The sequence below is a fragment of the Sinocyclocheilus grahami genome, unplaced genomic scaffold, assembly GCF_001515645.1.
Source record: "Sinocyclocheilus grahami isolate Dianchi unplaced genomic scaffold, SAMN03320097.WGS_v1.1 scaffold1557.1, whole genome shotgun sequence".
NCBI classification, from domain to species: domain Eukaryota; kingdom Metazoa; phylum Chordata; class Actinopteri; order Cypriniformes; family Cyprinidae; genus Sinocyclocheilus; species Sinocyclocheilus grahami.
This window is the reverse complement of record NW_015506736.1, coordinates 19172-45023: the sequence shown is the minus strand read 5'-3', so window position 1 is coordinate 45023 and position 25852 is coordinate 19172. Positions and strand designations below refer to the sequence as shown.

The 25852-nt window shown below is 39.1% G+C and overlaps 1 protein-coding gene across 1 annotated transcript in view; it reads right to left on the bottom strand.

The window, feature by feature from the left end:
- The window catches only part of LOC107571174 (protein kinase C alpha type-like), a 43742-nt gene that overhangs the window by 11448 nt on the left and 6442 nt on the right, over positions 1 to 25852 (bottom strand). Inside the window, exons 5-11 of the mRNA XM_016257464.1 lie at positions 22818 to 22958; positions 19999 to 20172; positions 13632 to 13723; positions 11140 to 11202; positions 8522 to 8660; positions 4222 to 4302; positions 1001 to 1108 (exon numbers count right to left, since the gene is read on the bottom strand). Of these exons, the coding sequence (XP_016112950.1) occupies positions 1001 to 1108; positions 4222 to 4302; positions 8522 to 8660; positions 11140 to 11202; positions 13632 to 13723; positions 19999 to 20172; positions 22818 to 22958 (798 nt within the window). The remainder of the gene's footprint in view (positions 1 to 1000; positions 1109 to 4221; positions 4303 to 8521; positions 8661 to 11139; positions 11203 to 13631; positions 13724 to 19998; positions 20173 to 22817; positions 22959 to 25852) is intronic.

The window sequence follows — 25852 nt, the reverse complement described above, 5'->3', positions numbered from 1 at the left end:
AGAGTAGACTACAATGCCGGCTGTTCTGACTCACAGATTGTAAGTACGTTTTTTATATTTAAAGAGATTTTATATTTAAAGCGAGTTTTTTGAGCAGTGTAGAGTAAGACTTGTTGTTTGTAATTTCTCCGATCACAAATGCAGACATGGTTTTAGGTTTACGCGGCGCGATGCAACGCAACGCATAAAAAGACAGTATAAGACATTATAATCCATAATTATGTCCCCACTGGATGCCACGAATGCCTCGTTTATAATGGGTTTTCATGTTTTTGTCTCGTCGCTCCGGCCTGACTGGGCATCATCACAGTATGGTAAGGGGCGTAACATTTCCGTCACACGCTTGAGGCATTCGGGCCAATCATAACGCACTGGATAGCTGGCCAATCAGAGCACACCTTGCTTTTCAGACCGATGAGCTTTGTAAAAATCGACGCGTTTCAGAAAGGCAGGGCATAGAGGAGAAACAATAATGTACAGTATGTGGAAAATAATGATTTTTTTTAACCTTAAACCACATAAACACATTTCATTACACCAAATACACAAAATAATGTTCTTTTTAGCAGCATCATATGACCCCTTTAAGAAAAATTACACAGTGCCCAAAACATCTGATATACATAATGACATTTGAAACTATTCTACATTAACTAATGATCTCCTCCACATTAGTAATCATGAAGTATCGTCACTGCCTTTACTGACATTTAAATCACCACCATGAATCATTTAAATATTTTTTTCTGATTCGCAGAGGAACATAATCAAACAGAATGAAAAGACAAATGAAATGAAATATTATCTTCCACTCAACTATTATAGCGGGTGATAATTCCATGACTTGAGCTGACAGCAATATTAAAGTACGCCAGTTATTAATCCAAGCTGAAAAATAATTCCAATATAGCCTCTGCATTATTCATTTCTCATTCAATGAGCAACGGCATATAGATATTTAGAGGAATAAAGCAGCTCCTGCTGATGTCCCGGGACTTACCCCTTTACAGATGGACACTGCTTCTTTAGACAGGGATTTGGGGTAGGACACGTTGTGCTCCATTATGGACTGAAACAGCTCATCCTCGTCCTCACCATCAAATGGAGGCTGTTAGAAACAGAGTAGTTGCTTAAAAATGATTGGGCAGATTCCATAGACCCATGTTTTTAATGAATTGAGGTAAAGTGTACAACAAAGACATGTCTCTTTCTCTCTTATTTTTCACAGCTCTGGAACCCTCAATCCATCTTAAAGGGTTAGCTCACCCAAAAATGAAGATTCTGTCATTACTTACTCACCCTCATGTCGTTTCAAACCCGTAAGACCTTCGTTCATCTTCGGAACACAAATTAAGATATTTTTGATGGAATCTGAGAGCTGTCTGACCCTCCATAGACCGCAACGCAACTGAAATATTCCCAAGTCCAGAAACGTAGCAAGGAGATCGGTAAAATAATCCATGTGACATCAGGGGTTCAACCGTAATTTTACGAAGCTACGAGAATACTTTTTGTGCGAAAAAAAAAAACCTTATTCAACAATTCGTCTCCTCCGCATCACCCTGTAGCACCATTCGGCGTCACACGGATACGCTGTTTTTGTTTCAGATAAAATCACAACAACGTAGGAAACAGATCCGGCGTGACGCAGCTGACACAGAACATCATACGCTGTTTACGTCCAGCTGATATTCTCCAAAATGGCTCTACAGGGTGATGCGGAGGAGACGAATTGTTGAATAAAGTCGTTTTTTTTTCTTTTGCGTACAAAAAGTATTCTCGTAGCTTCATATAATTACGGTTGAACCCCTGATGTCACATGGATTATTTTACCGATCTCCTTGCTACGTTTCTGGACTTGGGAACATTTCAGGTGCGTTGCGGTCTATGGAGGGTCAGACAGCTCTCAGATTCCATCAAAAATATCTTAATTTGTGTTCCGAAGATGAACGAAGGTCTTACGGGCTTGAAACGACATGAGGGTGAGTAATTAATGACAGAATTTTCATTTTTGGGTGAACTATCTCTTTAAGTTCTCCAGAAGTACTGACAGCTCCCACCTCCTCATCCTGACAGAGGCGGGTTATTAGCAGACACCCACAGTACTCAATACTTTCAGAGTTTCTAAAAAGGAACAATACACATTTCTGTCATGATTCCCAAGTCATTTTAAACTTTTCACATTTTTTTCTTTTAAACGCTGTATCCTCACAGCAGTGGGATGATATATTACATAAGCAGGAATCATTCCAGGATGGGGGTGTCCAAGACAAAATCGTCCAAAGGGAAACACATCAAGTGTATAACAAGATTCTTCTGTTGGGTAATTGGACCCGGGAGTCAGCGGGAGAAAGCTGAGATGTAAATGACGTAACCTTGGTAACCGTTCTGGCAGAAAGTATAGAGGACACAGGAAGTGCGTTTCACACTGAGGCCTGGGCAGCACTCTATATAAATGAATATCACTGAAACGAACAGAGAATATTCCAAAAGGAACAAATAAAGCAGTTTATTAAGTCAACGCATGTGAATTAAATGTCTGTTTGTCTTTGTGTATAAAACCAGTCATACAAGTACAAAAATGTTTTTGTGTTTTTGCATTGCATTATTTTTAATTTTTTTGCATAGTACCACTGCTACATTGTAAAAGTGAAATAAGATAATAATAAAATATAAGATATTATATAACATATATTGTTCACACTTTAGTTTGGGGACCAATTCTCACTATTAACTACAAATGTTGCATTAATAAACTCTTAATTACTGCTTATTAATAGTTAGTAAGGTAGTTGTTAAGTTTAGGTATGATGTAGGATTAAGGGATCTAGAATATGGTCATGCAGAACAAGGCGTTAATATATGCTTTATAAATACTAATAAACAGCCAATATGCTATCAATATGCATGCTAATAAGCCACTAGTTAATAGTGAGTTAATTAACTAGCTAATTGGCCCTTAAAATAAAGTGTTACCAATCTATTAAAATAAATAATTTTGTTTAATAACAAACAGTAAATCTTCCAGATTCTTTCTCAGAATTGGATCTGTAAGAAAGTTTAGCAAAGCAAGGATGAGTTGCCCAAACTTTTTAATATTAAGGGACACAAAAAAAACTTGATTGAGGGCTGTGAGCTAAAAGTAAATGTTGCATTATATCCAACTAGATTATACTATAATGTATTACATTTTGTAAATAATTTAAAAAAGTAAATATCATTTTTTTAAATTTTGTAATCAAGTACATACATACATAAACAGATAGATAGATCTGTACCTTCTTTAACCCTGAAGGTTACATATTAGTAGCTTAGAGTAGTAATATGTGACCCTGGACCACAAAACCAGTCTTAAGTCGTTAGGGTATGTTTGTAGCAATAGCCAAAAATACATTGTATGGGTCGAAATTATAGATTTTTCTTTTATTCCAAAAATCATTAGGATATTAAGTAATGATCATGTTCCATTAAGATATTTTGTAAATGTCCTACCGTAAATATATAAAAACCTATTTTTTTATTAGTAATATGCATTGCTAAGGACTTCATTTGGACAACTTTAAAGGCGATTTTCTCAATATTTGGATTTTTTTGCACCCTCGGATTCCAGATATTCAAATAGTTGTATCTCGACCACATATTGTCCTATCATAACGAACATACATCAATGGAAAGCTTATTTGTTCAGCTTTCAGATGACGTATACATTTCAATTTTGAAAAATTGACACTTAAGACTGGTTTTGTGGTCCAGGGTCACATATGCACTCTTATGGTACTATTATGACTATTATCCTTTGGGAGTAAAGAAGGTACAAAGGTATCCCCTTTGAGGGTACTGCCCCAGTGACAAGCTGGTTTTGCAAAAAAATCTTGCAAATTTTTTTGACAGTTGTACACATACTGCCCAGAGAAAATTAAACAGTTTTGAACCCAGGAGATTTAAAAAAATACATACATGTAACACGAAAATGCATTAAAAGTCTTTTGTTCCATCAGAAGCACCTTGTGCAAACCAAAATCTCAATCCTCTCCATCATGCTCTGTTGCTCGGAGACAGTGTGTTTCGCTGCAAGTCGTTTGCTATGGCATTCGCTGATCACAGCAGGGCTGCAATCACAGTTATTCAAAGCACCTCTGAAAAGCCCTGGCATCTGACTCATTTGAGTACTACAGAGAATACTAAATGATTCACAAGAACTTTCTGCGCACGTCCACCTACCTGCCCAGCCAGCATCTCATAGAGGAGCACACCGTATGCCCACCAGTCCACCGATTTACTGTACGGCTGATAGGCGATTATCTGGGGGAAGAGGAAATTAACACGTGCATCACTTTCTGTCCAGTCATTCTTTCAACTCTCATGGGCTCTTGGGAAACTCTATTCAGTCTCCATTCATCTGTCAAGAGCACAATGCACATTTCATTACTGCTCAAGGGGGTGGTAGTCGCTCTGCTATTTTTAACCATTTGCTGTAATAATCACCTTTTCCCCCCGCACCAGTCCACTTACACCCACATATTCAGCACACACACCAATGTGTGTGCATAATCACATGGGGAAGTTAATGAGAGCTTTGTTAAGCATAGAGAGTGGATGTTTCATGTCAAACTCTGATTTTCTTCCTCTTCATGTGTGCTTTAGAAATGACTGCATAGTTGTGCAACTTTCCACAAATAGGGATGTGTTAGATGTGTTTTATACTTTATTAGATGTGTTATATACTTTAAACTGAGCATTGCATGAAAGGTAGCACATTTTAAACTACCACATGTCTATACAACACCTCTTTGCAAAAAAATGTTAGTTAATCTAATTTTGACTTGACTTGATTGATTATATCTAACAACTGAAATCATAAAACAATGACTTAATAATAAATAAATATATAAAGTTTTTCTTTAGTCTAATACTTGACTTATTTTAATACACTGCATAAAGCGTAAGGTCACAGTAAGCATGTTTTAAGTGTCTGCTGGCTGTCTACTCACAGACACAGAGCAGACTGTCTGCCAGCATTCACATCAACAGCCTGACCTCAAAAGTTCTCTCACTCACACACACACACACACACACACACGACAAGATGCCACATGCTTCAGTGGAAACGTCACAGCGCTAATCTACAGGTCAATAACACTGTGGGCAAAAGAGAGTAAATTAAAATGTGGCTATTAGTGAATGGTGTGGCCATGTATGTTAAAAAAAAATATATAAAAAAACTGTCCAAAAACATTTTCTGATTTAGCAGCGAAAGATCCAAGATTTACTTTAATAATCATTCAAAGCATTAATGTTTAAATATATTAAAAAACAAATTAAATGAATCATTCATTCATTCATTTTTATTACTAATTAGTTACTAATTAAAATTAAGCATAAATTAAATTCAGACTGGGTCTGGGACTACTCGATTTGGCACAACTCAACTGAAAGCCAAATAGGAAATGTAAACAATTATACAATTAAAGGCAATTATATAAAAATTCACTAGTAAAATTAGTTTTATTAAATATTTAATTTTTATTAAATAGTTTACATCTACACTATTCCTGTCAGGGGATTGTCACTAGGGCTGTGCGATTAATCGAAATCGCGATTTGAGACGTTGCGATTTCCTAATCGCAAAGCCTGCGATATTGACGCGATATTACTTTGTTCCAGAGCATATGCATGACTGCCAGCCTTGAGTTGCAGTCTTACTAACCAATAGAGTGAGCGCACCTCCGTTCTCCCCAATCAGCAATGCTCTAGCCAACTGCGTAAACACCCACCATAAAAATAAAAATAAAAGAACGCGGGAGAGAGACAGAGTGGGATTATGGCATCTACTGGGTCAGATCGATAGTTAGGCAGATTAAAACTAAAGAAAAACGTATGCAATTTAAGCTTCGAAATGACAGACAACGAACAAAAAAGTTAATTTGCAAGAGCTGCGTCACAGCGCATATCAAAAGCTCCCTTATCGGGTCTGTTTTCAGTACTGGAGAATAAAAGATACATTCTTAAATGTTTTTGTTAGTACGTGAACGTTATCTTGCACATTTTATCTCCCCAACAGATTAATTTGAATAAGTTTACGATGCATGTTCGCTATTCCCAATTCAGAAGAGCGCACACACAGCCTGTGTCTGTGAATGCTGCTCATACTCGCTCCCCTCTGCCCCACACGGTGCGAATCCCGTGTCACGGACGAGCTGTTCATGCTTGCTGCACTCATGCAGCCTGTCTCGTAATGCTCGTTTATACTTGCACCCGGCTCCGCAAGTCTCTACGAGCACATCTGGCAGTATGGACGAGGCTTGACACACGCGCGCAACCTGTGTCGACTCTTATAATCTTGACTGCTGAAAAAAAAAAAAAACAATAGAACCCCTCCCAAAACACAATAACAAATTTAATTTGTTTGGTTTTAATGTAAACTATAGTGGTGTATATTTGATGGATTCTATTGGTGGGATGTAATCTGGCAGATGGGAACCAATAGAACAACAGTAATTCCTATTGGAATAATGGCCAAAACAAAAAGGAATTTTGTAATGGTTTAATGGAAACTATTAAGAATTTGTGTGATGGTTTCTATTGTTTTTTTCAGCAGGGTAATGATACCCATACTGTGCTGCACATTATTGGCAATATTGAGCTGAAGCTTGACTTTGCAAATTTAAAATCGCAAATCAAATCGCAATCGCAATATCTGTCAAAAAAAAAATCGCAATTTGATATTTTCCCCCAAATCGCACAGCCCTAATTGTCACAACAATATACAACGCACACAACAACAGAGTAGGATGGAGAATTCCTTTTTAACAAATCCACAGGGAAAGGGAACAACAATAATCCAACAGCAAATAATCCATGTTTAAATAAACATTTATTTTTAAATATGTATTCAACCTTGCATTACTACTATTTAAAAAAACTATTAAAAATGCATAATTTTTTCGAGCTTATTTAGGTAAAAAGTTAGGCAGGCAAAAAAAGGCACATACTTTATTTCACCACCCAATTATTATTAAAGTCATAGGTGTGTGTAGAAAAATTAGCAGCATTATAATTTATGTCTGCGGTGATTCCACTAATGTCAACCTACTGTAGGCTTAATGGAAAAATGTGCCTCTACGTCCATTTTTGCAAATGTCCAAAAACGTACCTACACATACAATTCACTGCAGTTTCCAGCTGAAATGACCATAGTTGCAGTAAAACCCCAACAACCTTTATTCCTTTTCAAATAAATTACAATTATAGTGCCATATGATTATTTAATAAAGACTTGTTTCCATGTGATTCCTACTATGTTATGACCTCAAAACACTTTTACCATAGCGCATTACTTGTAAACTAATATATTTTGATGTCTGCATCACATAACCAGCTCCATATGTGTGATGTAGTAAACTTTCTCAGTAGCTCACCTGGTACAGCACTGCACTTGGGTATAAGTCCCTTGAAACATGAGTCATGATAAAATGGCATGGTTACTTCAGCAAATGCATGTTTAAGTCATGCTTGTGTCATGGTGCGGGTGGAGAGATGAGGTGAGGACTCAAATGCAGAAAGTATGGGCTCTTTATTAATAAAACAAAACAACAACAACAAAAACTACCCCAAAGGAGAAAAACAGGTAGGTGGACAGGACAGGACAGGACAGGACAGGACAGGACAGGACAGGACAGGACAGGACAGGACAGGACAGGACAGGACAGGACAGGACAGGACAGGAACATCCAACACACGTATATACGAATAGTAACGAACTAGCACAAGAGAGCAAACACTGGGAGACTAAGTAGGGCAGGTAATAAGGGAGACAACAGGTGGAACCACTGAAACAATAATGAGGTAACAAGATGGGCGGGGTAAGACAATAGACAGACACACACATAAACACACAACAAGCCATGTGCTCACACAAAAGACACATTGTCCTCTGGTGGCCATCTAGTGCACACCAGCTGAAGACTGTGACAGCTTGGTTTTATTAACACTATCGGCAAGGTTTAGGGTAGGGATTACTGTAGGTGATACATTAACATTTACGCGCAACTCACTGGACATTTCATTTCTGAACTGCCACGATAAACATAATAAAAAGTTGCCAGATGCACGTTAACCTGTTTCAGATTCCGAAAAAAAAAAAAACTCAGTTTATCCAGAATCATGCAGTTCTATTTTGTACACAAACAGCTCTTAAAGAGTCCAGTTTTTATGTAGCCTGCTGATTTTTGTTCATGGTATTCAGCTACAATAAATGGTTTGCAAAAAAGAGACACAGGATAAATGTTTGATATCATAATTTAATCACAAATAGAATCCAAACTGGGAATCGAAAAGAATCGGAATCGATAAAATCCAAACGATACCCAACCCTACTCACTCCTCATTGACTTTCATTGCATTGATGAATGGCCAAGATAAATCTCCTTTTGTGTTCCACAGAAGAAATAAAGTCATACAGGTTTGGGGTGGCATTATGGGTAAATAAATGTTTTGTTTTGTTTTCTCAGTTTTCTCTCACCTCCGGGGCGATGTAATCTGGCGTTCCACAGAAGGTGCGTGTTGCCATGCCCTCAAACATGTTTTCCTTACACATGCCGAAGTCTGCAATCTTGATGTGGCCCTCGGAGTCCAACATCACGTTATCCAACTTCAAATCTCTGAGGACAAAATACACAAACCAGGTGTATGAAATGCACCTCAGATAACTGATGTTCATGGTAAACGCTCTGCATCTGCCTTCCCTCATTACAAACAGTTCACAGTTAATAGTGTGGTCTTTAGCTGAGCATGTGAGTGGGCAGTATAAGCGAGGTCAGGTCAGTCTTGCTCAGCCTTCATCATCAAAGAGCATGATTAATGCGAGCTGAACGCTGCAACCCAGCAGGGATGGGAACGGCGAGTGAGGAGCTGAATGCAGACAGCGCTGCAGATAAACAGTCTTTCTTACAGCCAGCTTTTCCTCAAAGAGTCTCATTCTCTGGACAGGAATATGTATACTGCATTTCACGGGTGTTTTGAACCTGTTAAACCCTGAGTTATGTTGTTTACTTCAAATAATATGTGTTTTCAACTACACTGCACACATCTGATGTCAATCATTTTCATCTAGAATATGAATATGTTAGCTAATGCAAACAACAGCTGACAGTTTAAAACAGCTAAAGCTCCATACACAATATTTTACTGAAGAATTAATGTTAGAGCTAATGTTATTTAATAACATTTACATGCATTTTCAATGACAACTGAGTTTTTCTGTTTTCACACAAATGTATTTACCACACTTCTTAAAGTCATTCATTTTTCGTGGTATTCAAGTAGCATTTCTAGATGTTAGCTATTGCAACTAACTGGGAGCCTACACTTTGCAGAGTAAGGCTGAGGATTATTTCTGAGGGATATTAATGATGCAGCTGAAGGTATACTCTGTGTTTAAGAAAACTAAAGCTCTACGTACAGCATCTGTGACATGCTGTTTGACAGAAGTTGACAGAAAATCCTCATCTTGTGCCTAAATTTATAAAAACAGACACACAAAAAAACTGTGTTTTTAATGCATATCCACTACTTCTGAAAATCTCCTATTATGATGAAGCTAGTAAACCCAGCAATGTTCGTTCAATATACACACAGATGTCAGAAAGGGAAGTGGCAAGCGCTGTTTACGTGCAGGAATTGTAATGCATAACCAGTTAACAGAACAAAACAAAAATATAAGCAAATATATGAAAAACATATTTCTGCTTTTAACCCTCCAAACGGCTTTGCCTATAGACTTCCATCATAGGTATTACAGTACATTACATCATTATGGTTCATTATATTGCTTATTGCAAGCATTATCGAAGAGAATATTTGCTTTGATTGCAAGTCATCAATATTTATAGTCCATTTTCCAAATTTTAGGAGTACTAAAGTACTGGAGGTGTACTCCAGACATGGACTAAAGCTGTGTGTCCACCAAACTGTTTTTAGCCGGCTGAAAATGCCAGGTTTTCTGCTAAAAACGTTTAGCCGTAAGCGCTTAAAAGCACTTCTATGGAGCAGCAGGTTTTTTTTTCAGTTTTGGCTGCTATGATACGGAATATCCGCGGAAGTGTGACTAGTATCTGATTTCGCAAGTTTATTTCTGAATATAAAAATGTTGACGCAATATAAAGTACTTGCTTCTGGCCCTTGTTTTAAATGATTTTGTTTCCGTTGTTGTGCTTCCCCTGATAGCACACGTACATTTCGGGGACGTCTATTTGACGTCTGCATTTACATCTGCAAGACATATTTTTTAGAGAGTTTGCTCATCTGCAATACGTCTATAGGATGTTTCCTTTTAGATAGATCAAACAGACATCTATTAGATGTCTTTAAGATGTTTATGATTTAGAATGTATGCAAAACTGACATCTGAAAGGCATTTGTCAGACGTTTGTAGACAGCAGATGCTTTCCAGATCAAGAGACCTTTAACAGACATCTTGCAGACATACGTGTGCTATCTGGGTCTTGTTGTCGTCTGTTGCTGCTGTTCAAGCAGGATGTGGCGGTTGGTCGGTGTGGAATTTGTCCCACACCTCCTCTACTGTGATTGGACGGTTGACTAAAAAGTGACAGTGATGAGCACTGCACTTTACCCCAAAGTTGAATATTCTTCAACAAACGCCAGAGAGTTCCGCGCAAAAAAGATGCTCAGCGCCGCGCCACGCTGCTGGCGTGAAAAAAAATATGCAAGCCTCGGAAAAAAAAACGCTTTGGTGGACACACGGTCTAAAAGTTACAAAACTCCTACTGTGATTTCATGGTGTAGATCCTCAGTAAAAGCTATACAGTACGTGTTTGTTCTGAATTTACTGCAATTATATGGCAAATAAACTGAGGGTCTTTCTCTGAACTGCTGTAACAGTAATAACGAAAACTGAATTTTAATAAGTTTGTCTTGACACCATCTCAGCTGTTATTGGCTCCATTCTCAGCTAATCTAATTTGATCATGTGGAGAGTCACATCTGCTCCAGTTAAGTGTATTTTCCACTGATGGTGACACGTTGACAGCATGTGACTGCATCTATAAGATCTACTGTGCTCCTCAATTCTGTGTAGTGCAATATTTAAGGACTTAAGTAAAGATACTGTAATCCACTCACCTGTAAATAATTCCCTTCCTATGAAGAAAGAAGAGTCCGACAGCAATCTCTGCTGCATAGAATCTGTCAACACACCACAGTGTAGATTAGTCGGCATCACATAATCAAATTTTTTTTTGCATTTCTCAGACTGGTATCCCAGCCCTTACAGGAAGCAAAGGAAACAAATGTGCCTTTGTTCAAGCGTTGATTGTTCCAGCAGAAATTTTCTAGCCTCTGCTGACAAGGTGAAAAAAATGGTGTTGTGTGACATACTCTGCTCACACAGACATGTACAGAATTAGAATAACAACATGAACAATTATATGTCAGGAACAGCTCTTCATGAATACAGGCCCTCATATGTTTTCTTGTTTGCAGTTTTATTCATGAGTGAAGACTGGGTGTTGATGGAGCAACTGTTCAGAGCTTTTTGTCTGTGCCATTTTTATACTGTATGTGTTTTTGCATTGTTTAAGCACATTTCTGCACAAATTCTCATTAGCGTACAGTAATTCAAAAACATCTCATTCTTATTACTGTAATGTAAAAAATAGAGGTCGACCGATGTATCGGTTTTGCCGATTAATCTGCACCGATAGTTTTTTGCTGGAACTATCGTTATCGGCAAAAATCCATGCCGATAGTTTTCCGGGTTGCGTCCGTTGCTGGAACGGCTGAGAAGGGTCTGCTGTCATTATACAGTATGATAGCGGCCTCTAGTGGTTGAAATCACCGACAGCACGTGCTATTTGTTTAGACAAGTGTATACTGCACGCTGAACAGAGCGGGAAACTTCAGACGTGGATTTAAATGCAGCCGGCAGAAAATCCTGCCGCGCCACAGAGCGCCATTCACATAGTTTTTCATTAAATTACATTATATTTGTCCCGAATTGTTGTTAATGCTTAATTTATAGAGCTATAATATAGATTGTGCTTTCTCTTTCCGTTTGCTCCGTTTTTTAAACACTGAACTTCAAACTCATCTATGCCTCATTGTTCGTTCATTCTTGAAGTAAACTTGTGTTTGTTCGGTGATTAAATAAACTGTTTTAGACCGCTGCTCGAATTGAACACGACGCTTCCGGAATGTGTGTGATACCGGTGAGTTCTCCTACCTAGACACAGCGCTGCGCTTTTATTTTGATTAGATAATCATCAAGTGTTCAAGAATAGAAGAAGTTAAAGTGTGAGAGTATACATACAATATCCATATGTATATAATTTTAATGCTATGGCCTTTGTGTATATATTTAAAGACGAGTATCTTTAAGCATGACTGTTGAAATGAAATGGTAACACTTTAAAATAAGAGTCCATTTGTAACATTAAGATTAATGAAAGCTGTGTAATGAAAGTATTGTTCCTTGTTAGAGTGTATTAATTTCAACATTTTTATTATTATTATTATTATTACTATTACTACTACTAGTATGTTTCAGTACTGTTTTTTTAATAAAGCATTATTTTAGTTTTTGTTCAGTATCCATTTTAAAAACTATCGGTTAATTAATCGGTATCGGCCAGTGTGGTCCAACCTAGCTATCGGTATCGGCAAAATCCACTATCGGTCGACCTCTAGTAAAAAAATTAATTTAAAATGATAAATATTTAAGCTATTTATTAAACATGGTAGTATTTGAACTGCTTTTAATTTTATTCAGACTCAATGAATTTATGAAAAATCTTCATAAAGGTACATTTGTACAGTACATTTGGCAGCATTTTAAGATGGAATGTGTTGGTTTTGGAGAGAAATTTTAACAGGATGTGTGTGTGTGTGTGTTTTTTGTTAAAGTAGAAAGGTTAAATAATGTGTGCAATATACAACCTGGATTACAACATTTGACAAAAATCCAGATACTGTACAACAGAGTACACTGCACAAAACGCAATGAGTTTAAACTTGTGATGATTGAATGGAAATATCAGCTGTGATTTCTAACATCTACCATTGACTGATTATTTGATCAGATTACCAAACATTAAATTATTTTATTACATGAAATTAATGCAAAATAACCTTACAAAGATGTAAACTGGACGCTATACTTGCTAAATTATACATGTGTACATTTTCATGTGTCACATTAATTTTTACGTACAATAAGCAATACATTATATTATACTGCTTCCACTGATAAAACTGTTAACCTGAAAATGGTAACATCTCAATTAACTGGTTTTATTCAAGTTAAAAATAGTATTTAACATAACTAAATCAACCTAAATACATTCATTTATACCAACAAAACAATGTTTTATGGGTTAAATCAGATAGAAATAGCTCTTTAAGGTAACCACTTTTCACAGTATATGTATATTCTGTATGCATTATATATGCATGAAGTTTGTGTTCCAATGTGAACATAGCCAAACAAACACACTGTGTAGAACAAACCAGCATGTTCTGTCACATGTAAAGATATGTGTTGTGCTTGAATAATGTGCTCATCACTAGTCTATATTCGTGCGGTTTTGATTGACAGTAAAAAGTGAGTCATGTCTTACACGGCTTGTGGTTCCTTAAACTTGCCCACTTGCTGGATGTGATACATCAGGTCTCCACCGTTAATGTACTCCATTACAAAGTACAGACGATCCTGACAAAAGACAAATGAGATAAATAGTGCAGCTGCAGAAAATAACAAGCAGGCCCCTGTATTCAGCACTGACTCAATCCATGTACTGACCTCAGATCAGACAGGATGCCATTGACATATTGATATACTTTAAGACAGACACACTGGTGTCCACACCAGGTGTCAGGAAGATCTGCTGTCACCTACCCTTTTTTTCTTCCCCGGATTAGAAAGCCAATTACTTTCACAACCAAACACATATTGCATATTGACTAATACTTCAATCCTAATGGCACGACTGAATCATTTCTTATTCTACATCTTTAGTGCGAATTCTATTCTTATTTGTCATCAAGATATTGTCTAACTTTCTAACACATTTTGATCGTTTTGGAGGAATCAGTAAGAATGTGTCGAAAACTACAAACCTGTCAGAAATGTTCTGCATTGTATGCCATTATTTGCCATATAAATTCATTTATACATTACAGCTACACAAATTCTAGCTTGTTGCAAATGTTAAATTTGTAAAGGACAATATTTATTTTAATTATTATTAAAGATATATTTAGTAAAGGTGTATATTTCATTGCATATTTTCTTCTTCTAAAAAAAAACAACAACTTTACAATAAAAAATATAATATTTCTAACAATCTTTCAAACTGATTTTTATTTTATTTTAATTAAAATATTTTTTTAAACATTCTTTTGTGGTGGGAAAATAAAAAAATTTAATTACTGCAGAATTTTTTTTTTTTATTGTTGATACCTATCTTTGAATCCTTATGACATCATAGGTTACCCATAATTATCTGTTTTCTACTACCATGCTGGTTTGGTGATGACCTGGCTGGTTGAATAAGGAAGTCATGCTTGCTGTGGTATTTAAGAAGTCTGGTGAGGACTCCACTACAGCACCAAAACCACCAACCCAGGGGGAGTTATGGTGTTTGGAGTGAAATGCGAGTGGACATGATGGCTGGTTTACTGTCTGTGTGCAACTCATGAATATTTAGTAAGGGCATGCTGGCATCTGTTGCATTATTCATCAGCAGGATGCCCATTACTGAGAGCGGCCTGCTGTGACTCCTGGAGGAGCTTCCCCTATCTGACGCTTACAAAACCCCCAAACAAAGTCACTATTTACCTACATCAGCTGTTTACATAAATTTTTCCATGAAACACAGAATGATCATATATTCTTCATGCAGCTCTTTTCCACAATGAAAATGACAGTCAAACTCCAAAGAATCATAGAAATGGTCGATATGACGTGTGCTATATTCAAAGTCTTCTGAAGCCATATGATTACTCTGTGTGGGGAACAGACTGAAATTACAATAATTTACTGCAAATAGCTCTGAAATCAAATAGGGCACCATTAGATCACCAAGTCAATGATGTTTGGTCCAAAGCCATGAAAACAATGACATTTGACATGAAAATAATGACACTTGATGTGATTGGCATCCAGCTCATCAGGCACCATATCTGTTGTCAAATAGCTATTGTACAACCCAGGCTCATTGAAAAACGTGTACTTGTGGCAACATTTCTGCAACACTGAGATTACGTACTTTATTGCACGTTTTATGGCAGTTTCTGTGGTCACGTTTTTATTACATTGGTACAGGCACATATTGCTGCATTTTTATTACGCTGGTTCAGGTAACTATTGTGGATTAAAATGTGCGGGAGTGTTGCTAAAATGCTCTATTATGTTGGAAAATAAGGTAACACTTTAGTATAGGGACCAATTCTCACTATTAACTAGTTGATTGTTAGCATGCATATTACTAGCATATTGGCTATTTATTAGTACTTATAAAGCACATATTCTGCATGACCATATTCTATATCCATAATCCTACCAAATACCTAAACTTAAAAACTACCTTACAAGGCAGTAATTAGGAGTTTATTGAGACAAAAGTCATAGTTAATAGTTAATTAATAGCAAGAACTGGACCTTAAAATAAAGTCCAGTCCTAAAAATAACCTACTAATTTAGAAAACCCATGATGCTGTATATGTGATGCTTATGTTCAAAAGTGTCAGTTTTCAAATCTCGCAGCATGTTAAAACTGTTTTGAAATAAGAACACAATATAGTGCAGGGAATTGTGCGAAAATTAGGCTTTCTTAAACGAAACTCTGGCCCTGTAAATCATACTTTGTGTGAAAAGGAATAAAAGTTGAGTTTTACTGCCTCTAGTGTTGATTTCAACTGGAATCTGCAGTGATTCATATGTATAGGTGCAACATAGTCCACTGAAGGCGAGTTGAAGAACCCAAGTGCAATTTAATGAAACAAACATGAACTAAACAAACATAAACATGACAAGGAGCATGGAGCATGCAAGACAAGACCAAAAACAATATTACATATTCCCCCCTCTAAGGGCAGCACCTGACGCCCTAGTGAAACACCCACCCCAAAAACAATCAAAACTCCAGGAGGGGAAAAAAAGTCCAGGAGGGTGGTGGAGCAGAGGGGGGAACAGGGGGAGGGATGGAGGGCCAGGCCCATGAAGGGGAACAGAACCAGGATTGTGGAAGAGTGGCAGGCCTGGGCCATGAAGCAGTGGCAAGATTGAAGCATGGAGCAGTGGCAGGCCTGGGCAGTGGAACAGAGGGCAATGGCAGGCCTGGACTGTGGAGCAATGGCAGATTGTGGAACTATGGCGATGACCTAGGGAATGAAGGTAGAGCTTGCAGAACAGAAGACCCCCACAACGGAGCAGAAGACCACTAGGGCAGAGCAGGAGGGACCGATAAATCCCCACGGTGGAGCAGATGACCATCAGTGTGGAGCAGGCGAGCAGAGCAGAACAGGTTACCTAGGTGAAGCTTCGGAGCAGAAAACCACCACAGGTCAGGAGGCCATGGCGGAGCAGAGATATTGACAGACCACTTGGCTGTGACAGAACAGGCAGAGAGTTTGTGAGCAGCCTCCCTAGCCGCAACATGACCGGCAGAATATCCTTGAATGGCCTCAATGGCCATCAGGCAGAAAGTTTGTGAGAAGCATTACAGGCAGAAGCCCCGGCATTACAGGCAGAAAATCCTTGAACAGCCTCCTTGGTCATGGCAGGACAAGCAGAGAATTCAGGGAAGGCCTCCTCGGACGTGACAGGGAAAACTGTGAGTTCAAAGTCGGCCTCTTTAGCCATGGCAGGACTGGCAGAGGGTTCACATGTGACCACTGTGGTCAAAACAGGACAGGCAGGAAACTCAGACTGGTGCCAACACAGGACTGAGCTCTAGGGCTTGAGTGGGCTCTGGAGCGGATTCGTGGACCTGAGCGGCTCTGGAGCGGATTCCTGAACTTGAGCAGGCTCTGGAGCAGATTCATGGACTGAAGCAGGCTCTGGAGCGGATTCATGGACAGGAGAGGCCTCTGGAGTGCAATGTAGAGCCCTAACACTCAAGATGGCAACCGCCAACACGGGCAGAGTGTGGAGAGGCTCAGGCGAGGTGGTGGTGACGCGAGGAGGCTGTGGCGTGGTGGCCGTGGCATGGTGAGGCTCCGTTGTCGTGGCCATCTTGGCTGAAGACTCAGGCCTGGTGGTCATGACGTGAAGAGACTCTTGAGTGATGGCCATGTTGTGATGAGGCTCTGGCTTGGCAGCCATGTTGTGAAGAAGCTCTTGAGTGGCAGCCATATTGTGAAGAGGCTCTTTCTTGGCAGGCATGACGTGAACAGGCTCTGGCTTGGTAGGTGCTGTGGGACTGTGGATGGTGATCCACTCAGCAGTAAGGCATAGTCTATATATTCGGCAAGGGACCAGTGGACTTTTCCCCCAGGAAGCTGGGAGCAAATGGGCCCATTAAGACCCACCCACAAAATATATTTTAATGCCACGTCATTAAAGTCCACCCGGTGAGAAAGTTCACAAAATTTTTCAACATAATCTTCAATGGCCCACTTGCCTTGTCGAAGGCACAAGAGAAAAACTGCTGAGTTCATGTTAGATCAAGCTTTTCTGTAACATATAGTCCACTGAAGTCCAGTTGAAGAACCCAAGTGCAGTTTAATGAGACAAACATGAACTAAACAAACATGGCATGGAGCATGGACAAGACTTACCAAAAACTTTACATTACATTAACTTTGTTACATTAACAAAGCTTGACAATGGCAACATGAGGGCTATAAACACTGAACAAAATTATAAAAGCAACACTTTTGTTTTTGCCCCCATTTTTCATGAGCTGAACTCAAAGATCTAAGACTTTTTCTATGTACACAAAAGGCCTATTTCTCTCAAATATTGTTCACAAATCTGTCTAAATCTGTGTTAGGGAGCACTTCTCCTTTGCTGAGATAATCCATCCACCTCACAGGTGTGGCATATCAAGATGCTGATTAGACAGCATGATTATTGCACAGGTGTGCCTTAGGCTGGCCACAATAAAAGACCACTCTAAAATGTGCAGTTTTACTGTATTGGGGGGTCCGGGGGGGCTCCGAAAACCAGTCAGTATCTGGTGTGACCACCATTTGCCTCACGCAGTGCAACACATCTCCTTCGCATAGAGTTGATCAGGTTGTTGATTGTGGCCTGTGGAATGTTGGTCCACTCCTCTTCAATGGCTGTGCGAAGTTGCTGGATATTGGCAGGAACTGGAACACGCTGTCGTATACGCCGATCCAGAGCATCCCAAACATGCTCAATGGGTGACATGTCCGGTGAGTATGCTGGCCATGCAAGAACTGGGATGTTTTCAGCTTCCAGGAATTGTGTACAGATCCTTGCAACATGGGGCCGTGCATTATCATGCTGCAACATGAGGTGATGGTCGTGGATGAATGGCACAACAATGGGCCTCAGGATCTCGTCACGGTATCTCTGTGCATTCAAAATGCCATCAATAAAATGCACCTGTGTTCGTTGTCCATAACATACGCCTGACCATACCATAACCCCACCGCCACCATGGGCCACTCAATCCACAACGCTGACATCAGCAAACCATGCACGCTGTCTGCCATCTGCCCTGTACAGTGAAAACCGGGATTCATCAGTGAAGAGAACACCTCTCCAAAGTGCCAGACGCCATCGAATGTGAGCATTTGCCCACTCAAGTCGGTTACGACGACGAACTGCAGTCAGGTTGAGACCCCGATGAGGACGACGAGCATGCAGATGAGCTTCCCTGAGACGGTTTCTGACAGTTTGTGCAGAAATTCTTTGGTTATGCAAACTGATTGTTGCAGCAGGTGCAGGTGGCTGGTCTCAGACGATCTTGGAGGTGAAGATGCTGGATGTGGAGGTCCTGGGCTGGTGTGGTTACACGTGGTCTCTGCAGTTGTGAGGCTGGTCGGATGTACTGCCAAATTCTCTGAAATGTCTTTGGAGACGGCTTATGGTAGAGAAATGAACATTCAATTCATGGGCAACAGCTCTGGTGGACATTCCTGCAGTAAGCATGCCAATTGCACGCTCCCTCAAAACTTGCGACATCTGTGGCATTGTGCTGTGTGATAAAACTGCACATTTTAGAGTGGCCTTTTATTGTGGCCTTTTACTGTCTAATCAGCATCTTGATATGCCACACCTGTGAGGTGGATGGATTATCTCGGCAAAGGAGAAGTGCTCACTAACAAAGATTTAGACAGAATTGTGAACAATATTTGAGAGAAATAGACCTTTTGTGTCCATAGAAAACATCTTAAATCTTTGAGTTCAGCTCATGAAAAATGGGGGCAAAAACAAAAGTGTTGTGTTTATAATTTTGTTCAGTGTACATACCAAACAATGAGTGTCCCATGAAAACAAAACCAACCAATGACAAAACAGAACTAGAAACCACATGACTAGACTAAACCAATGAAAACATGACACATAAACAGGTAGCACAAGAGGATACAGGGAAGCACATGAAAACAAGTCTATGACAAATTAAAAAATAAGAGACATGAAAACAATGAACAAAAAACTCAAAACTCACGTTACCATAGGTACGTTTTTTGAGTTTTGCAGAAATGTAGGTAGAGGGTCGTATTTCCAATGAACCTGGGTAGCTATTGTATGGCTTCAGAATACTACTTTTATGTTTTTTATGGAGTTCTCTTTTTGGATCTTGACATATGTGGTCACTGAACTGTAATTGCATGAAAAAGGTAAGGATTTGACATATAAGCATAAAGATTTGATAAGGATTTGAAGAGGAGGGTCATGGTTTGGACTGAGGGTGAGAAAATTACTTAATATTGTTTGTGTCTACTGCCTACTGGTATTGCAGATGGAAAAAACACAGTAGCTACAGTATAAAGAGATGCATTTCTCACCACAGTCTGAAAGCAAGAGTGCAGCTGGGTGAGGAAAGGTGGCTTCTCTCTCTGGGCCAGCACTCGCTTCTCCACCATTGTGCACTCCACATCATCATCCTGGATCACCACGTCCTTCTTCAGGATTTTAATGGCATACAGCTCCTCAGTGGACTTCATCTCTGCCAACATCACCTATGTTGAAAGCAAACACACACTAGATGGAAACTCTAATGGGCCAAAATACCAGCAACTGTGTGTGAAAACCTTGTGAAGACTTACAGAAAACGTTTGACCTCTGTCATTGCCAACAAAGGGTATATAACAAAGTATTGAGATGAAATTTTGTTATTGACCAAATACTTATTTTCCACCATAATTTGCAAATAAATTCTTTAAAAATCCTACAATGTGATTTTCTGGATTTTTTCCCCTCCTTTTGTCTCTCATAGTTGAGGTATACCTATGATGAAAATTACAGGCCTCTCTCATCTTTTTAAGTGGGAGAACTTGCACAATTGGTGGCTGACTAAATACTTTTTTTCCCCACTGTATGTTCACACTGCAGGAAAATGTGGCCCAAATCCGATTTCTTTTGCTCAGATTGCTTTGTCTCATGACAAATGTAAACAGCACAAACCACATGGAATCTGATCTTTTCGTTTCTGAATTGGGCCACTTCCATATGTGGTCCTAAATCTGATTCAGGTCAGATGTTTTGCAATGCGACCGCAGTCTGAACGGTCATATCAGAATTCATGTGACTTTTACGTGACTCTAGATTGACATTCGTCATTATTCCACGCTGACAGGAGATTTTACATACTGGTATTTCTTTGATCACTTGGTGAATATGACAAATATTTGCAAAGGTAGTCAGTGGAGAGACAAGAGGTGTTGTTTTATGGAGTATTACATTATTACAGCTCGATACAAGATAAACTATACTCGATACCGTAAATATTTAAAAACTTTGCTCTCTTTCTCCTCATCTTCATCCTCCTTATCGCCTGCTCATGAATTTGCTGGCTTTCATGGCACATCAGCATATAACTGAATGCATAAGCGCTTACTTCAGTGGCCACCGTGTTTACTTCTGTATGACGGCACGCTTCATGATGTCTTATCGTTCTTTGGTTCAGGTCTGTCATTTGATCAAACTGGAATCTGATATTGGCCACATTTAAAACTGATAATGTGAACAGCCACACACAAATCTGATTTGAGCAATAAATCGGAATTGAGCACTAATGCTTGCAGTGTGAACATAGCCTTAGAGATGGGTTAGTAAGTCATTTGGCATATGCCTTCTTAAGGTGCGGTCACATTTACTGATGCTTTGCGTAATTTCACAGGTGAAATTTGAGTGATTCAAATAGGAATCAGTGCCATCTGGAGTTTCATGCTAGGGCGAAAAATTTCTCTCATTTATAAATTGGTCACTCTAATTCAACAGAAAGCTGCTTGGTTTGAAAGTGACTTGTGCAAGCTGTGCTTTATACATTGCTATGCTACTGACGAGACAACTGACCTTTTTTGCACATGAAATTTCACTAATGTGACTGTACACAGATAAGCCACAACTGACAAGCTCCAATCAGCTGGATTTATGCAATTTTTGGGAGCCAGGGCTCAACACAACTGGTTGTTTTAATCACTCCACTGAGAGACAAAGTCGTTCTGAGGAAGAACTAGTAGCTGGATTTTAGTGAGGTTTATCTTTGAAAGACATTCAAGCATTTTTTGAGGCACGTCAGGAGCAATAAGTATGTGTGACTGACCTTCCCAAAACTGCCTTTGCCCAGAAGAGCCAGGAAATGGAAGTCACTGAGTTGAACTCTGTTCATGTTTCCGGATGGTAAACTGAAGCGTCGGTGATCAGTGGGAGTGATGACTTTCTTCCCAGGACCGAACTTGGAAATATTTGCAAAGGTAGTCAGTGGAGAGACAAGAGGTGTTGTTTTATGGAGTATTACATTATTACAGCTCGATACAAGATAAACTATACTCGATACCGTAAATATTTAAAAACTTTGCTCTCTTTCTCCTCATCTTCATCCTCCTTATCGCCTGCTCATGAATTTGCTGGCTTTCATGGCACATCAGCATATAACTGAATGCATAAGCGCTTACTTCAGTGGCCACCGTGTTTACTTCTGTATGACGGCACGCTTCATGATGTCTTATCGTTCTTTGGTTCAGGTCTGTCATTTGATCAAACTGGAATCTGATATTGGCCACATTTAAAACTGATAATGTGAACAGCCACACACAAATCTGATTTGAGCAATAAATCGGAATTGAGCACTAATGCTTGCAGTGTGAACATAGCCTTAGAGATGGGTTAGTAAGTCATTTGGCATATGCCTTCTTAAGGTGCGGTCACATTTACTGATGCTTTGCGTAATTTCACAGGTGAAATTTGAGTGATTCAAATAGGAATCAGTGCCATCTGGAGTTTCATGCTAGGGCGAAAAATTTCTCTCATTTATAAATTGGTCACTCTAATTCAACAGAAAGCTGCTTGGTTTGAAAGTGACTTGTGCAAGCTGTGCTTTATACATTGCTATGCTACTGACGAGACAACTGACCTTTTTTGCACATGAAATTTCACTAATGTGACTGTACACAGATAAGCCACAACTGACAAGCTCCAATCAGCTGGATTTATGCAATTTTTGGGAGCCAGGGCTCAACACAACTGGTTGTTTTAATCACTCCACTGAGAGACAAAGTCGTTCTGAGGAAGAACTAGTAGCTGATTTTAGTGAGGTTTATCTTTGAAAGACATTCAAGCATTTTTTGAGGCACGTCAGGAGCAATAAGTATGTGTGACTGACCTTCCCAAAACTGCCTTTGCCCAGAAGAGCCAGGAAATGGAAGTCACTGAGTTGAACTCTGTTCATGTTTCCGGATGGTAAACTGAAGCGTCGGTGATCAGTGGGAGTGATGACTTTCTTCCCAGGACCGAACTTGGCTTTCTACAAGAGTGATGGAGAGTGATCAATAACCAATACATGCCAAAACACACACGTGAGCTTCCACAACACTCGAATGCATGTCTGCTACTTAAATTTATGTTGCGTGCTCAACTACACAACATGGCACTTCTTAGAAACGTGCTGTAACATGGTCAGGCCTGTGTGAAAATGACAGGACATGCAGAAAAATGTGTGCTGGGCTCGAGAGACATCCACAGTCGCTGGAGAGAGACTGAAAGACGCTGTGGAGATCTTCACTCCAAATCGCTGTCAGTTGACATAAAGGGCATCTTTCAAATTCTGTCTATCTAATGAAGATCTGATGTCAAAACGTCACAAGGTACTCGCATTGTGTCCTGCACGGATACCAACAGTACCTCAAAATGAATGTATACACTTTCTTATAGCCTTTTCATCTGGCAAAAGAAATGACAAGTCTCTTGTACAGACTGTCAGATGTTTGAGAAGGTCTGTTAACTGCAATTATGAAGTACTGTATAGCACTATTAACAGCATGGATCCTTTTACTGGAGTGATGTTGTTCTGTATGTGGCGTCCGTACCCAGTGGAGCTCAGTGAGACTCTTCATGGTTCACCAGTCGACAGTGATATTGAGGGGCTATCACACTTCCTCAAACCCCGCAATCACACCTCCAACATCTTTCACACACTCTCACTTGCTTTCTACTATAACAGTCTACTCCATCCTGTTATTTAGGTATAAAAACCCACAGACAGCATTTAGGGCACTAATGCATTCTCTATTTTTTCCCCCTATCTGCTAACTATAGCTGTCCACTGTGGTCATTTGAGATATATGAAACCACACTGACACTTTTTCTGTTATTATAGGTATTCTTATATTTTTTCTAAGTAAACCCCCCCCCCCCTATCTGCTAACTATAGCTGTCCACTGTGGTCATTTGTGATATATGAAACCACACTGACACTTTTTCTGTTATTATAGGCATTCTTATATTTTTTTTAAGTAAAATTTGAGTAACAATTTTTGACAAATATACCCATATTGATAATAATTATAAAGTAATAATAATAATGTTCTATCATTAAAAAAATGATTAACAAATATCAGCCCTGTTACCATGATTGACAATCTGACATTTGCAAAAATAATATTTTTTCCTTCTAATATACACCCAAAGCCTACATAATCTATAAAAACATGCTGTCAATCATGTTACAATTCTGAAGGTGTTTTAAAAAAATGTATACATTTAATTTGAACATTTGATTGAACATTTAATTTTCTGGCACAATGAAATTGTCATGAACTGCACGGTGACACAAAGATAGAGGATCCAAACGCAGTATATTTAATGAAGGGGTAATCCACAATCAAATTCCAGAAACAGGCAGAAGATCATATACACAGGTAATCAGTCCAGACAATAAAAACGGCAAAATCACAGGCATAATCCAAAAAACAGGCAGAGTAACAAGACCAGGAACCAAGACATGGAAGAAACAGGAAACAAGGCTTAGAAACACAGTATATACTAGCAAGACTTAGCAATAAATGACAAAATGAACCAGGCTTATAAAGGGTGAGCAAACAGGGTTAACTAGACACAGGTGCAAACAATGAGTGCTGATGAATCCGGGCAAAGGATTATGGGAAATATAGTAAATCTATCAGTCCATCACTGAGTCACAGAGGTATGGGATGGAGTGCTCTCTGGTGGTTATCAAGGGCACTCCAGCTGGTGTTTGTGACAGAAATATATTAACACTAATACATTACGTGTCATAGAATGTTTAAAATCCGAATGAAATTGACATTAAATATCAGATTTTTGGAATGGAAAAGACACCTATTTCTCAGAAGGGCCCACTAATGTCTGAGGTCAGAGGAACACCATGTCCTCTGACTGTAGAGCTACCATGACGTAAAAATGCCAAAGAATGATCAAACGTTTCATATGCTAATTTAATTGGAGGCATCCTGTCACTGTTAATGATTTTCCAGACTTATTAAGTGGTGCACAAAAATGTATTTATAGTGGTAGAACGTTCTTCGAATGATTAAAATGCTCTTCAAATGGTTCTTTGAAGAACTGTTCACTGAAATGTTCTTTGGGGAACGCCAAATTGCATTGCTCCAAAAACCCTTTTGGAGCTTTTAATTTTAAAATGGAGTGAGACATAATGGTCACACTTTAGTTTGGGGACCAATTCTCACTACTAACTATTAACTACGACTTTTGCCTCAAACTCCTATTAGTTAATGCAGTAGATAAGTTTAGGTTTGGGGTAGGATTAAGTAACGTAAAATATGGTCATGCAGAATATGTGCTTTATAAGTACTAATAAACAGCCAATATGCTAGTAATATGCATGCTGACAAACAACTACTTAATAGTGAGAATTGGTCCTTAAAATAAAGTGTTACAGACGTAATATATTGAACATACATGCCGTTCTGTAAAACTACAGCATCACATGATTTGCATTTGCAGCTAAAAAAGTTAAGGTTAGGGTTAATCTTATGGGTAGGACTCTAAATAAACACAGTGTATAAACATCCTGGGTTAAGATTTATCAAATAAGAAGAGTTACCATTCGGCCACCCACACAACATTGTTTTCATGTTTTCGGTGTCTCTATGTTACCATTATAAGTGAAGTGAAGCGAAGTGAAGTGACGTGACATGTGGCCAAGTATGGTGACCCATACTCGGAATTAGTGCTCTGCATTTACCCATCCAAAGTGCACACACACAGCAGTGAACACACACAAACCGTGAACACACACCCGGAGCAGTGGGCAGCCATTTATGCTGCGGCGCCCGGGGAGCAGTTGGGGGTTCGGTGCCTTGCTCAAGGGCACCTCAGTCGTGGTATTGAAGGTGGGAGAGAGCGCTGTACATTCACTCC